At 35.5% G+C, this 15758-nt stretch overlaps 1 protein-coding gene across 8 annotated transcripts in view; it reads left to right on the top strand.

Annotated features, from left to right (window-relative positions):
- The window catches only part of NRG3 (neuregulin 3), a 1121069-nt gene extending 1109869 nt beyond the window's left edge, over positions 1–11200 (top strand). For 5 of the 8 annotated variants that reach the window (XM_004049688.4, XM_055353269.2, XM_055353268.2 and 2 more), the window contains exon 9: positions 3014–11200. In XM_004049688.4, the coding sequence (XP_004049736.1) occupies positions 3014–3521 (508 nt within the window). In that variant the 3' untranslated portion in view covers positions 3522–11200. Of the gene's footprint in view, positions 1–2698; positions 2771–3013 lie in introns of all 8 variants that reach the window. The other 3 variants (XM_055353266.2, XM_031015502.3, XM_055353267.2) reach the window with 1 other exon arrangement.
- Positions 11201–15758: the final 4558 nt, after the last annotated feature.

The raw sequence follows: 15758 nt of genomic DNA on the forward strand, positions 1-15758 counted from the left end.
AGGAATCTGAAGAAAAATCACATTTATGACTGATGATTTGTAAACGGAATATCTAATTTTATGGCTTCAGAGGGAAGCGTGGATGCCTTCAAAATAGTCTGTTCATTCATTTTCATGTGCCCTAGGAACTGAGATGGTTTGGAGTCGCCTAGAGAAACACAAATTCCTTAGCCTGACTCATGAATGACTGGGAACCAAACCAAGTGACTAATAGTTGGAATCTTTCTTCTTTAAAAGAATGCTTCGACTCACATAGTTACAGACAAGATGCATTTGTAATTTCTTTGTTGAGGATGAGAGGAAGACTGGCCCAAAGTGAAATGATAAGCTCATGGACCGAACTTGTGGAAGCATCACTGGCCCTCAAGGGATACAGAACTTTGAATCCTCTGACTCAGAATCACATCTAGAAATTTAGCTCTCACTTAAACTTCTGCTGGAATACCAGTGGTGAGACACTCACAGCATCTCTGGGGGGAAGTGAGGCTTGCCACTGTGTCTCTGGTAGAACAGGGCAGAGACATTATTTCAATTAGTCCTCAGAAAAATTTCCCCTCCCTCTGAGCAATCAAGTTAGTGTTACTACCTGATTGTTTTAACTGATGGCAAAATTAAAGTGAGGCTGCCATTTGTCTGAGATTCCAGAGCATATAGTAATTTTGGAACTTGAAATCATGTCTAATTCAAAACAAAATCACAGTTAGGAAAGTTCTCATTGTTCACAGCTCATCTTCATGTCATGGTAACATTTAAAATTTCAGTTGTTACCAGTCATGTGTTCAAAGCCTGACTTGGGAAGTGACATCTAATAGTCCACTGCAATTCTTCTTTCTCATCTAAATCCTTTAGTCAGTCATCTGGCATATGAGAAGAACCCTCAAAGTTTGGTGTGAATTGCCTTTGATTATGTCTTAGTCATGCCACATAGTTGACTTGTTGAATTTATATTCTCTAAGATATTTGCACCTTTTTCCAACTGTTTAGACCCAAGTGTAAGAATTTTTACCTGTCACCGTCACATATCAACTTACCAGATTCTACCTGCTGGTATACCCTGATGATATTTGTGGGAAATGCTATCCTGGCTACATTTTTTGTCTCTGTTTCACTGGTGAACCTGACAGGCAGACTTTCTATATTTTCATACATACAAATCATGCTAACAAGATGGTGCTGAGAGTGAAACAAAAGCCTGAAATTTGTTTCTTTACTTCTTGTTGAAATTGATTTATTGATTTGAACTTTTAGGCTCATATTTTTAGCTCATATATTTTAGGCTCATATTTCTCATATAACACTAATGAGAATGGAGTAATATTCCCCAAGAATTTCCAAATATGTAGCTGCGCAGTTTGTATGAATAAAGATTACATATCCCCAAAAAGGTATTCTGATTTCCCTTAGGATAGTCGTTCATTAGCAACCTCTAACATTGACAGTAACAATTAGAATAAGACAACTTGGGTTTAAATTCTCTGTGTGACACATACTAAAGATATAATTTTGGGAAAGTCATTTGAGTACCTCTTAGTCTATTTTGCGCACCCATTAAATGATAATAATAAATGAACTACAAGGTTTTTTAAAAATAAAATGAGTTAATTGGAGGTGAAAGTGATTTTTACAAGCACTGTACAGATGTCAGCTGTTGTTATTAAGTCTGAAAATAGACATTAAGTAGGATATAAAGGGGGAGTTTACCTTGAAGATTTGTTTATGTATTCATGTGTTCACTCAGTTCAAGTGTATTGATTACCAACTCTGTATTAGGCACAGTAAGAGAGGATGAGCCTACAAAGGCCTAAATCTCTTCCCTGTTTGTGTTCACTGTCTGGTGGAAAGACCTCTAATTTGCTCCCATCATGTCCTTACAATAAAGATTTGTATTTAGTGTGCAACACACTGCATTGCAATTATTATCTACATGTATAAACATGATTTTCATTTACATAATAATGGCAGTCGAGGAAAGGAGATTTATTGTATGGAAGGTTGATATGTTTAAATTGTGTCAAAATTTGAATGTTTAATGTTTAAATTAGGGACAAATAACTAAGAAATAGAATAAAACACTACTGTTCAAGTTCCAAAACCCCATTTCTATAAATCTGCTATGTACCTGTCCCATTTTCTGTCATGGAACAGCACAGAGGAGACAGATTTACTAGCCCTGAACAGGCAAGAAGGGAACTTAGAAGATTCTGCTATATTCAAATGACTTGCAATGGCATATTGGCATTCTTGACAAGCCCTTGCCATGGACCAAAGAACTACCTTACTTGATTTCTTGGTTACTTGGTTGTAAGAAAAGATGCTAGATGGGTAGAAGCCCTATGGAACCCACTTCATATTCATCCCCAGGCAGGTAGAGGAATTCTTAGCCTCCCATTCCCACCTGCTGGCTCAGCAATCTGGCAGTGAGGTGGTTCCTTTAGAGCACAGTGCCAGTGGAAATTGGATTTGGATCCCCTAAAATCAGTGTGAAGCAGAAAAACTCGTGATTGTAGTACCTGGATGCTTAATATTGGGCTTCTTGATTGGCTTCGACTAGGGTGGCCACAACAAGTCTACTGGACTAACCCAGGGCTGAGAGGGTGGTCGAGTTGATGGAGTGGACTAATGCCATTATGGGTGTCCTGTTTGTCACAATGGAAAGGCCACACTTACCTGCTCAATCCCCATTTACTTTGTATTCTAGGATAGAGGTCAGGAAGACTATATCCCACCTGCCTATACAGCTGTGGTGTGTTGAAAGACCCCTGGACTTAAAGTAAGAAGATCTGGGTTTGAGTCTCAGTCTGTCACTTATTTTCTGTGTGACCTTGGGCAAGTCACTTCACCTATCTGAGCTTCAGTTTACTTCTCTGTTTAACTGGGAACCTATTATCCGTCTCATGGGGTTGCTGTGAGAATTCAGTGAGATGGTGCATGTGAAAAGTGCTTTGTGGATTGAGTATTGCTCTAACAAAGCCCAGTAGAAAGCAGAAGGAGTAACACTGTGTTTCTTTTTCAGGTATCCATCCAATGGTTTAAAAACCCAACGAAATACATCAATAAATATGCAACTGCCTTCAAGAGAGACAAACCCCTATTTTAATAGCTTGGAGCAAAAGGACCTGGTGGGCTATTCATCCACAAGGGCCAGTTCTGTGCCCATCATCCCTTCAGTGGGTTTAGAGGAAACCTGCCTGCAAATGCCAGGGATTTCTGAAGTCAAAAGCATCAAATGGTGCAAAAACTCCTATTCAGCTGACGTTGTCAATGTGAGTATTCCAGTCAGCGATTGTCTTATAGCAGAACAACAAGAAGTGAAAATATTGCTAGAAACTGTCCAGGAGCAGATCCGAATTCTGACTGATGCCAGACGGTCAGAAGACTACGAACTGGCCAGCGTAGAAACCGAGGACAGTGCAAGCGAAAACACAGCCTTTCTCCCCCTGAGTCCCACAGCCAAATCAGAACGAGAGGCGCAATTTGTCTTAAGAAATGAAATACAAAGAGACTCTGCATTGACCAAGTGACTTGAGATGTAGGAATCTGTGCATTCTATGCTTTGCTCAACAGGAAAGAGAGGAAATCAAATACAAATTATTTATATGCATTAATTTAAGAGCATCTACTTAGAAGAAACCAAATAGTCTATCGCCCTCATATCATAGTGTTTTTTAACAAAATATTTTTTTAAGGGAAAGAAATGTTTCAGGAGGGATAAAGCTTACCATTAAAGCTTTTGGGTAGAATTCTGAATCCAATTTCGGTTAGTCCCAACACTGTCCTCTTTGGCTCTTAGAAGATGTGGGCAATTCAGACCCTTGGCCCCACAGTGCCAGTGTCTCATTAAAAAACACTGGCAGTTACCTGGCTTCAAAAAGAGGAGAGCTGCATCCCGCAGGTGGATGCACCAGTGAGCAGGTGGCCCTTGCCATTTGGCTTGCCAGTCCCAAGCCCTAAATTTCTATTCACCCAATAGCCTCATCACAGGTTATGTCATGTCGACACATGTAGTGTTTTCTATTTGATTTTTGGAGAATGCCACAAAAGACTCTGCAATGGGAAGGAGGACAGGAGATAGAAGGAGAAACCGGGGGCAATCTTAACTACTCTTGTGTGCCACCTTCCTCTGAGATTTGAATGCACAGATCTCAGCTGGAGGTATGAAATTATTACAGAAAAAGAGACAAAAAAATCACTATATCGTGTCACTAAAATCATGCTAATAGAAATGTTTTTCCTTGAGATTGTTTAGAGGCTCTGGAGGAGCGTTTCTCAGTTTTTGTGTGCCTGTGTGCACATGTGTGTGCGAGCGTGTGTGTGTGTGGACTTGCTCACGCGGGCACATATGCTGTAAGCACATGTGTTCATTGTGCGTATGTGTGTGCATGTGTGCGCGTATTACGCTTGCTAAAATTTGTTCTGAAACATCAGGGAATCTAATATTCAGAAAAAGTATTTCCCTCTTTGATCTTTTCACTTTAAATTTTTCCATTAAGTATAAAGTTCAGTTAGTTCTTAAATCAAGGTCACTTGCATGGTGGGGTCGTATAAAACTCTTGACACTGTCTAGACCATTTTCTGATGTGAATACTTTTGAGAGGATCAACTATTGGCTCATTAATGATATCAGTATCATAAGGTGAGTTCATCAAGGATGTGTGTTTATTTTGAATCATGCCTACTTAAATTATTAATACAAGACAGTTAACAAATTGACAGTTACCATTTGCTTTCTCATCATCCTCATTACTATTTATTTTATAGCAAGTCTACTATGTGTGGACCAAGGCTTCGGCTTCTGTGGTTAGTATGGGAAGAATAAATTGTTGAAATAAAAATACCCAGACTATTCAGTTCACAAGAAGCCCCCCAAAAGAACAGTAAATTGTGTTGTATGTTCATTTGGAATAAAGCAATATTTTTACCACTGCTAAGGTGAACTGAAACCTCTCCTGAAGATTTGTCTGTTTATTTACCCTCACTTTCAAGGGACATATGAGGAAATTAGTGTTCACATATCCAGTCTTTTTCCAGTTATTGGTGGTGTTGAGTTGTTATGTTTACACTGTTTTAAATAAAAAGGCACCATATTTGAAAGCATAGAAGATTTCGTTTACTGCAGTTTTGGAAAACCTTGGTTAATATCTCTTTGTGGAAGACACATTCCATGGAGAAGGAATGTAACTATTTCTGAGTCAAGCAGTAAATATATACAATTCTTATTTCAGGTTAAGTTGTTTCTGTTGAAAATACATTGCAAATTGCTCCTTGGGAACATCAGTTATTAGTAGACATATTGTCATCCAGAAAAAAGAAAGAGCACTATGTATTTATCAGAACTACTTAATAGAAATTCAAAAAGTCTCAGATGTTGAAACACTTTGGTAAAAATGCATTTTACATTTAACAAAAGGTTGTGTGATATTTATTATTTGTTCTGTTACAGTTCCATTGTTTTGAATATGGAGGTAATATTGGTAGAATTTCAAAAGACGACTATTATAAATTTGTAATGTCTAGATCATCTAAGTTCTCATTTAAAGATATTATATCTGTGGGAACATTTTAGAAAATGATCTTAAAAACTAACAGATCTATAAAAACCCGATAAGTTGAGCATCCAATATGTCATTGTGTTGAAATTTATCACAATTATCAAACACCTGGAAGGCCTCACAACTTTGTTGAAGTCAACCTTGTTCTTGTTTTTTTTTTTTTTTTTTTTTTTTTTTTTAACTAAAATGTTATACTTGCTTATCTGGAAGATTGGTTCTGAATTTACCATTAAGAAGTTATATGCTGTGTGACTCACTGCAGTTATTCTAACATATTGTCTACAGTGAAAACATTAAGATTGTCAATGAAACTTATGTCTTGGTCCAACCCCTTTTAAAAAATATGAAAAACTGTGTTATGTGATTATAACCCCACCCCCCATGTATTCTAAAAAAGCATTAATAATCTGGCAAATCGACTGGCAGTCTGATATAAAGTTTAGAGATACAATTACTCCCTTAATTAGTAGTCAAGATAAAACCCTCCATAAGTAATCTATATCAATGGTTAGTTTTTAGTGGTCATTTGTCTCCTTTAGGAATGTGATGCTTTCCTATGAAAAGTATTCAAGCTCAAAATTTACATCATTGGGTACCAGCTGACAAGTGCTGATGGCATCAGTACTTTCAAAGGGAATCTAACATGGAAAACACCTGGAGCCATCAGTACTTGATCCTTCAAGCTCATGTGCTTATTTCAACAAAAGACATTTGATTTTGTTTCATTTTCCTTGTCTTTATTATGCGAATATATATTTGGAAATTTGTAATTAAATACACTCCATATTCATTATTTACTGGAGAATGGATGGTACCTGCTATTTTTTTTACTCTGACTCATTTTCTGATATGCCTTTTTGTTTTGTAAAGCATATGTTATTCTAATTTGCCTGTGACTACTGTGGGATGCCATTCAAAATATGTGAGCAATCTTATAATGACGAGAAATAGTAGAAATGATTTTGGAAAATTAGCATCAAAATTTTACTCCTAAATTTCCTATGTATATTAAATGCTCTGTGTTTTACACTCTAGCCCAATATCTCCCTTGCTATGGGTTAAAAACTAAATACTTGTAAATTTATCACACCTCCAATGATTTACATCATTTCTAAGTAGCAATAGCAAAGTTGTCTAGAGGAGGAAGAGTGTTGTATATAGGACTTCACAAGTTAACCTGTATTGATCATATTAATAAATCAGACCTACTAAAAAAGAGAACAGAAGAGCCAAGCAGACTTCAAGAGAGTGCCCATTGGCTTCTGGATTGAATGACAGCTACAATTTGAGTGAGGCCTCGGGTGCCCATGGCCAAGGCTATCGGTAACCAGATCTCTACCAGAATATGTCTGATGGATGCCACAGTCATGCACACCAATCCTGCAGTATGGTGCTATAGGGAGCACTGACTTCGTAAGTCTGTGTGTTGGGGCAGAGGGAATAGTGGTCCCTTTGATTCCAGCCTCATAAACCAGAAAATACTGCACTGAAACAAGGGCTGTGAAACATTCCTCAAATCAGTATATAGCCAACCTAGGAACGCAGTAGGAGGGGTGGGATTTTTATTTGATCTTTTGGTATCTGGGAGACATTTTATATATAAAGAATACTTTTTTATTATTATTCAAATGTATAGATTCGATGTTTTCAATGGATAGCATGTCTATACTGTGTTTGTACTCTTGTTTTCAGAAATTCAGTCCTCATCTAGGCAAAACCAGCACAAGGTTTCAAGGCTGTTCTCAGTTTTAAATGCATCCCAATATGCCCCAGGAAATGAAGCCTTTAAATAAGCTTTATCTCTTCCTAGTTTATTATTTCTTTCCCTTTTAAAGAAATAGTGAGGGTAAAAGATGAAATTCACTCCTTTAGAGCCACAATATTCTCTTATAATCTGTTTCCTACTGTAACCACACATACACGCGCACACACACATAAATTTATATTAAATTTGTGAGTTGAATATCTTAGTACTTTTACTTCTGTTTAATTTGACAAACATCAAAGTGATTGCCTCATGGAATGCCAATGAAATCAAAGCATTTAGAGACAAGCCAACTTGGCAACGTTTTGATCATATAGGCATTTTTCAGTTCCTTCTCTTTTTTATGCAAGCAGAAATAATCTTGGGTTAGAAAATTCACAAGATCCTAGAATAACATCTCTGCTAGATTATCTCTTAGAAATGAACATCTAAAATGAGTGTAAATGATTGTTGTCCTTGTAGTGTATAATGTTCTCAAATATATTTTTTTATAAATTTAAGCATAGCTTCTCCCAGAGGTACCTAAACAGGTGCCTTTGCTTCTGGTACCCATTAAACTTCAATAAGGACAGAATGTGTGTGTTGGGGGGAAAGGGGATGCTGAGGGCTAATGTTGCATACTCCAGTGAAGATAATAGCGGGGGTAACCAGATGTAATCTTAATAAAATAGAGAACAGCTTTCTAGTACTTTCATAATTTTTTTTGTCATGAATACCTGTATTGATTGCACGTGTACTGTTGACTATGAAAGAATTAATTGTGGGATAGCAAACAATCTCTCATTGTTGGAAATGAATTAGAAAATATTTTCTATTGAAAGTTGTCTTTGTGAAAACTTATACCTTATCTACACATAAGACTAGTTTCATGACCTCATCCGTCAAATAAGGTGGATGACCATTTATCTCTGATTTCTCTTCCAAATTGACGGCTTGTTTTCCAGTCCTTCTAACCCAGACTTTATCTGGTCACCTGTCATTCTTTCACTTGAACACAAGTCTTTACAAAATTGATGGCTGTACGTCTATCTCACTAAGGCTCAAAAATAGTTAGAACCTGTATATCTATCAATGGATAATATTTACATTTATAATATCACATTTAATTTCCATAGAGAAAAATACAGGATTGTTTTTGTGGTTGTTGTTAATGTAAATTTACCTCAGACAGGTAATAAAAAAAAAGGGATGGACAAGAAAATACCCAATTCCAAAGCTTGAAAACAAAGGCCAAAATTTGCCCCAGAATTTTTTAAGAAAATGTGATGAATTATCAAAGACAGAACAAGGGGCTCTCTAGAGAAGGCATGAGACCTTGAAGACGTCCTTCTCTTACAGAGGCAGTGGACACACCCTCATTGGATATTCATAAATACAAGATACTTATTGATATTCTTAATTATTTGCATGTCAAACTTAATATAAACTCTCCTACCAATACTGAATAAATTATCTGGAAATACTTTCACATCATGGTTTAAAATAATCCTATCTCTGAGAGCAGGATAGACAAAAGCAATGCAGGGTTTACTTGCATATTTACTTTTGATTGTAATTGCTGTTTTTGACAAATTAATATTTATATGCTCTTTCAGTAGCATCCTGACTAGCACTAATTATTCCATATATAAGGTGTCTTGGTCAAGATCCCAAAGTCTGAATTCCTTAGCCTTCAATAAAACAATATGAAATGTTAAAATACTTGACCCAAAGACAGTAAATTGAAGTTAATTTTTTTAAAATTATAAGAAGTCAATGTAGTATTTTACCAAATTGATTTAGAAAAAAATGCAGTTTTTACTTGTTTGTGATGTATTTAGAGGTCTGATGAACCCTTCATACAACGTTGTTATACACCAGACTGGTGCTTTCCTGTCTGAAATAGATTTAAGTTTAAGGGCTCTACAAATCACACACACACAGGGCACACAGCACACATGGTGTGTTGAAACTCGATGACATAGATGACCTTGGATTCAGATATTTTTCATAGAAAGTCTACGCATGCAGCAAGAAAGTATAGTGGTTACTGTTGAAGGCTTATTCTTCACAGCCTGCTTTTGATTCTTGTCTTTATTAATAAAATTCTGGAGGATAGATAACACATTTATTGAAACTGATACAAATACAACATGACAACTCACCTTAAACATTACTACACACTTGCCAGTGGCCACTGTGTATATTTTAAGAGAGCTAGAGAGAAATGCTGTGGCTCTCTCTCTCTTTTTTTGTTGTTTTTGTTTTTTTTTTTTTTGAGACAGAGTCTCGCTCTGTCGCCCAGGCTGGAGTGCAGCGGCGCCATCTCGGCTCACTGCAAGCTCTGCCACCCGGGTTCACGCCATTCTCCTGCCTCAACCTCCCGAGTAGCTGGGATGCTGTGGCTCTCTCTTATTTTTTAAGCATGCAGTTGTACACACTAAATCAAAATGAGTTCCATAGTTCTTCATCATTAACAGATTTTATTAATCCATTTGGCCATGTTTTAAATAAGGAATGTAAATGACATACAGAATACATGAAAAATGGTAACCGGAATATTTCCAATTGTCATTTTAAAAACAATTTCTAGGAAACAATATCTCACGCCTCTGATAACAAACTTGTTTAAAAGAGTGTACACGTAGCTCTATTTTCTTCCAACAACCATTTCAAAATGGCATCTCCTGCACTGAGAGGATATGAAGGCTATGGAAAATATGCTGGACTTATGGCCCTCAACAACTTTGTAGCGTTTACTTCTACTATGGCTGCATTTTGTTTGTGGGGAGATATATCATACTCCTTATTAAAAATTAAGATGTGAATGTAATCATCGATTTGCATGTTGACTTTGTCAAGTAAGCTTTTATCTGTGGAGGGAATCCTTGGCCACCATTTCCCAATTTTATCTCCTCAATAGCCTTTGCCAAAGCTGGACGGTCAGCTTAGGTTGCATTCACCTTTTATCTCATTTCCTCTTTATTAAACAGGGAACTTTCAGCTAAAATAAGAAGCTAATGTGATTTTGTAGAGAAAGATAGCTTTGTTCATTTGAGTTGTGTTAGTAGAGGGATAAATCAGGAACATTTCAAATGTAGATGATAATAAGCTTCATGACTTTAGCCACTATCTTCTCATATACAGACATAACCCTGGGGCCCGTAAATTTTCCTTATGTTGTAAACAGACTTTTTAACCTTCTTAGAATTGTTTCCTACAACAATATTTTCCATTTTATAAGAGAAAGACACAATCGTCCATTTACGTAAAAGAAAAAAACAATAAATTAAAACCACATAATCATTATTTAAACAATGAATAAAAAATAAACCAATAACAATGTGTGTAAGGGCTTCAAATTAAACATTAAAAATTAAATATAGTCTAAGGCTAAAAATATTGTAAGGAAATATGAGGCAAATGTTTTGCACAATAAAGTCTGTTTTTTAAAAATATCTCTTCCCTGTAACTACACTTTTCTTTCTATACGGATATTTTATTTTTTAAAGAATTGTCTACTGGGCATTAAGTATGCATGTTGAGCTCTAACATTTAAATATACTAAATGTCCACTTTTTCATACCTTCAAATTTAACACAAAATTTATGAAAAATCTCAGTTTAAGTTGGAAAAAAAATACAACTCTGTAAAAAGAAATCATTAACTTTTATCCTGTCCTTATTTTCTCACTGACAGCTTTCACTGAAGGCTCCCATCTTTTAAGCTAAACATAGGAGCAGGTCTGAATCAAATATAAGGGCAGATGTAAATATATTTTGAAAATTAAAATGTGTAACACAGACACAAGTAGTTGCAATTTTTCTTGGGTCCAAATGACCTGAATAGCTGAAAAGCATGCAACAAAGTTTGAGAAATGGGGCATCCCTTTGTCAAAAAAAAAGAAGGTAATCCAGCAGATTTCAGCTGAAAAGAAAGATGAAATGAATAAGCACTACTGTGAGCCCTTTCTCCAGGCAAAAAGAGGAGACAGGAACCTGACTGTATAAACATTTCCATAATACGTAAAGTCAATTAAAGATTTTCTTTTCACCCTTTTTAAATCTTATTTAAAAATTGTCACTGAAAGTGTGAAAAAACTCAATCATTAATTCACCATGCTAAAATCATAGTAACTTGTATCTTTGTATATTTTTTCTCATTTTCCACATATAGGCATATTTTTACAAAATTACTTTCCCACTGTGTTGTATTATAATTTAAAACATTATATATCATATTGTCCTATGGCAATACATTGTCTTTATAAACATTTTATTTAAAGACTGCATAAATTCTGGTTTGCTTTTATATTATGACTTATGTAGACATTCTATTATTATTTGACACAAATTCACCCAATTTATTTACTACCATAACTAACCCCACAATTAATACTACAACACACATTACTTTTTTTCTGGAAAGAAACTGCAAATCTATAAACACATTTCATAAGATCTGTAAAGACCTGAAATTGTAATTCTTGTGTATAGGTTAGTGAATGCATTTTCTTTTTTGTGAAGAGGAAAGGTCTATAACTAAAAATTACATAATGTTTCGAAAAAATAGGTGAGCCTCAATGGTTAAGATTATTTTCTTTAAGTAATTTCCTGGTCATACTTTGCAAGAAGTGGTACAGCTGCGTCAAAAAGTATGGCCATTTTGGAAATTCATTTTAGATATTACTCAATTGTTTTCTGGAAGTGGCTAATATATACAGTTTTAACATTCATTGAGCCTTTTGTTTGTTTTGTATTTGCTTAACAATATAACAAATTGAGGTTAAAATATAATTGATTTGGAATAGTCAGAAATGCATTACTTTAATAAAGCTTAATTTTATTTTTAATTAAAAATATTACATGTTTACACATAAGATATATGAGAAGAAACGTTTTAGAATGACCAAAATACAATCGCCATTAATATTTGAGCACATTCCCTTCCAATATTTTTTATTGAATGCATACTTACTATGTGTCTCTTACAAAATTGGAGTCATCTAGTATTTAAAATATTTTATCCCACTTTATTAACTTTACGTACAGTCTGATAATTTTCTTCACTAGTAAAGTATCTTTATACATATGCTTAATGGCTATACAAGCCATTATATGCATACATTAAATGCATAAGCACATTCATATTTCAAAGTGTTCTCTAAACATTGATCCTATAATATATTATTAAACTGATTTTAAATGTTTACTACCTTTGACTTACATCAGTATTTAATAATATATGTACACACATATGCATTAATATTTTCCGGGCATAAACATATTTTCATATATAGATAGACAAAGATATTTGGTTCTCCCACAGTATTAATTTTGTTTTTAAGCATCTTCCTTCATGGATTTTGATCACCAATATTATACTATTTTGTTAAGATAAACAGACAGCTGTACTTTTTTTAAAATCCCTGGAGAAGCCACTGCATCACTGACTAAATTTATACCTCCTAATTCATACTGTAAGAAGAAGGAAGAGAAGGAAGAGGAGAGGAGAAGAAGAGGGGAAGGTTTTTTAAATGTCATCAATCTTGGAATAAGGAAGAAGTGACATTATTATACAGGAAAACCATTTGAAAGAACTGTGAATATGCATGGCATTAGATGTTTTACATACATTAACTTAGTCATCATAATAACTCCCTAAAGTATGTATTCACATTATCCCCATTTTAAGATAAGAAAACTAAAGTACAGAGGCTTTAAAAAACATGCCTAAGCTTATACAGATAAAAACATTGTAAGGGACTGCATTGCAACCCAGAATCCCTGTAGCCTTCCTTTATATTTTCTCATCGTTATTATGTTTTTTCTTGTACATTTCTGATAGTGATCCCTTAAATGTTCAAGACAGGTTACAATCCTCAGGACTAAGCAAGGATGATTCTGACCCTAGTTCAGCAATCCCATAGATTGGCTAGAATGAGGGCAGACCACAGAAATAATAGATGGAACTGGATGCACGCAATTATGTGACTTATTGGAAATTCTGATATACAAAATAGAGCAATCAGAAATTTAACAACATTGCTATTTCTTGTCCCAAATGTGACAGGCAGCAGTGTCAGAAAGAAAGCCAGAAGAGCCATATCCATGGCAGTCACTATTGCTTCCATCTTGGGAAGAATGACAATAAAATGGCAATCCTTACCTGCTTCAGCCCCCTAAGAACCAATACCGTGGGTGGCTCCACTTCCCTGCTCATTCACTTCAAGGTGCCAAGTCCTGAAATACTATTATAAATTTATACTAGTCATCCCTCAAGCCTATGATCAGAATAAAGAAATTTGTGTGCAAGAATGTGGTCAATAGAAGAAATAAAGAAAATTCATTTGACCTCTTCCACAACCACCATTTTTAGACACAAGCCCTGGAGAAATCTCTGCACAGACAAGGCAGAGAGATCATAAAATACCTCAGCGGGAACACTGTGAAGCCATTCGTAGGCATAAACAAGGCCAAACATATCGCTTTCAATATAAAGAGGTCATGACTCCTTTCAAAATGAGATTTGCTCTAGTGTTGCACCTTAGAAATTATCTCCTCTTTCACTAAAATATAAGAAAGTATGTACTCAAAAATGAGACAAAAAGCTAAGGTTACTGGGTGACAGTAAAAAACATATAAGAAATAAAGTTAACAATTTTTTTTTAAAAAAAGAAACAAAGCAGAAAAGAAATTTGACAGAGTTAGTAAAAAGGAAAATTGTCGACGTAATACCATGCCCCAGTACAATGGAAGTTAAGAAACAGGAAGCTGTCTAATTTTCTACTCTTCTTCCCTATTGTCGTTATATAATATTTGTCTCAAAATTTTAAAATAATAAAAGATAACTTAAAAATGTTAACTTACAACAAACAAAAATAATTCAACTCTACTAAATAACAAATGTCAAAGGGAAATAAAAGTTTCAGTTAAAGTAAATTTGGAAAACAAAAAGAAAGACAAAAAATATTTAAAACCAGCCAAAGTGATACTCAGTGGCATTCTCAGAGTCTTAAACAATTAGACAGAAACTCAAATATGGGAATACAGGGCTGAATTATTTTGGGCACTAAGGCACCATGGTTCTGAGGGAATAGAGTAAGGAAAGCAAGGATGAAGAAATCTCAGAATTCAACATTTAGGCAGGAAAGGGCTGGGGAGATAGACTTTGGTGCTTCTAGAAGATACCATCAATAGTGCTATCAAAAAGGACAACTCTCCCCTCAGCAGCTGAATACCATCTAGCCTCACCTACCTTAAATGTGCTCAGAGCACTTACATTAGCCTATGGTTGGGCAAAATCGTGCAACACAAATCCTGTTCTATAATAAAGTGTTGAATGTCTCATGTAATTTATTACATACTGCATGGAAAGTGAAAAACATAATGGCCATATGGGTACTAAAAGTATGATTTCTACTGAGTGCATACTGCTTTTGCACCATTATAAAGTCATGAAATCCTAAACTGAACCATTGTATATCGGGGACTGTATATCAATATGTTAAGTATATATTATATGATTAATAATATATGTTTTATATATACATTATATATAAAATATAATTATAACACAATATAATATATAATTAATATATATACACACACTTAAATATACACATACGTACATAGGAGTTAACAAATTATACTCTTTCTCTCCAAATTTTGACTTAGGCCCAAAGGTTGGGAAAAATAGAGTCAGTATTTTGTGCCTCCACTTCCTAGAGCAAGCTTTAAGTTTCCTCAGAGAGACGTGCTGAATGTTGTTAAAACTGTTTCTGCCAGCATTAGCACTTACACACTATAAAAATGTCAGCTTCGAAAGGGGAGCTAGTTACTTTTGAGAGAACTGTCAAAACTCTATGTTGTCCTATTTTTTCTTTTTCTTTCTTTCTTTCTTTCTTTTTCTTTTTTTTTTTTTTTTGAGATGGAGTCTCGTGTCACCTAGGCTGGAGTGGGCAGTGGTGCAATCTCAGCTCACTGCAACCTCAGCCTCCCGGGTTCCAGTGATTCTCCTGTCTCAGCCTCCCGAGTAGCTGAAGCTGCAGGTGCATGCCACCACACCCAGTTAATTTTTGTATTTTTAATAGAGACGGGGTTTCAACATGTTGGCCCGGCTGGTCTCAGACTCTTGACCTCAAGTGATCTGCCTGCCTCAGCTTCCCAAACTGTTGGGTTACAGGCATGAGCCACCCTGCCCAGCCCAATGTTGTTTTGTTTTTCAGATGAAGAAAAATGTTTTTCTCTCTCATCATGCCAAGTGCTATGGCATTCAGAAGACGTTTGATAGGTCCTATGGTATCTGCTCTCTTGAAGAGATCCTGGGGAAAATGAAAGACCAGACATTATGACTGAGCTTGCCTGAAACTGAAACTTGGTAGATTGAAGAGACCGAGACATAAGGAGTGGGGACCTATGTGTTTGTCTCGGGTAAGGATGTATAATCCCCTACCTCCATGAGTG

Source organism: Gorilla gorilla, chromosome 8 (genome assembly GCF_029281585.2).
Source record: "Gorilla gorilla gorilla isolate KB3781 chromosome 8, NHGRI_mGorGor1-v2.1_pri, whole genome shotgun sequence".
Taxonomy (NCBI): domain Eukaryota; kingdom Metazoa; phylum Chordata; class Mammalia; order Primates; family Hominidae; genus Gorilla; species Gorilla gorilla.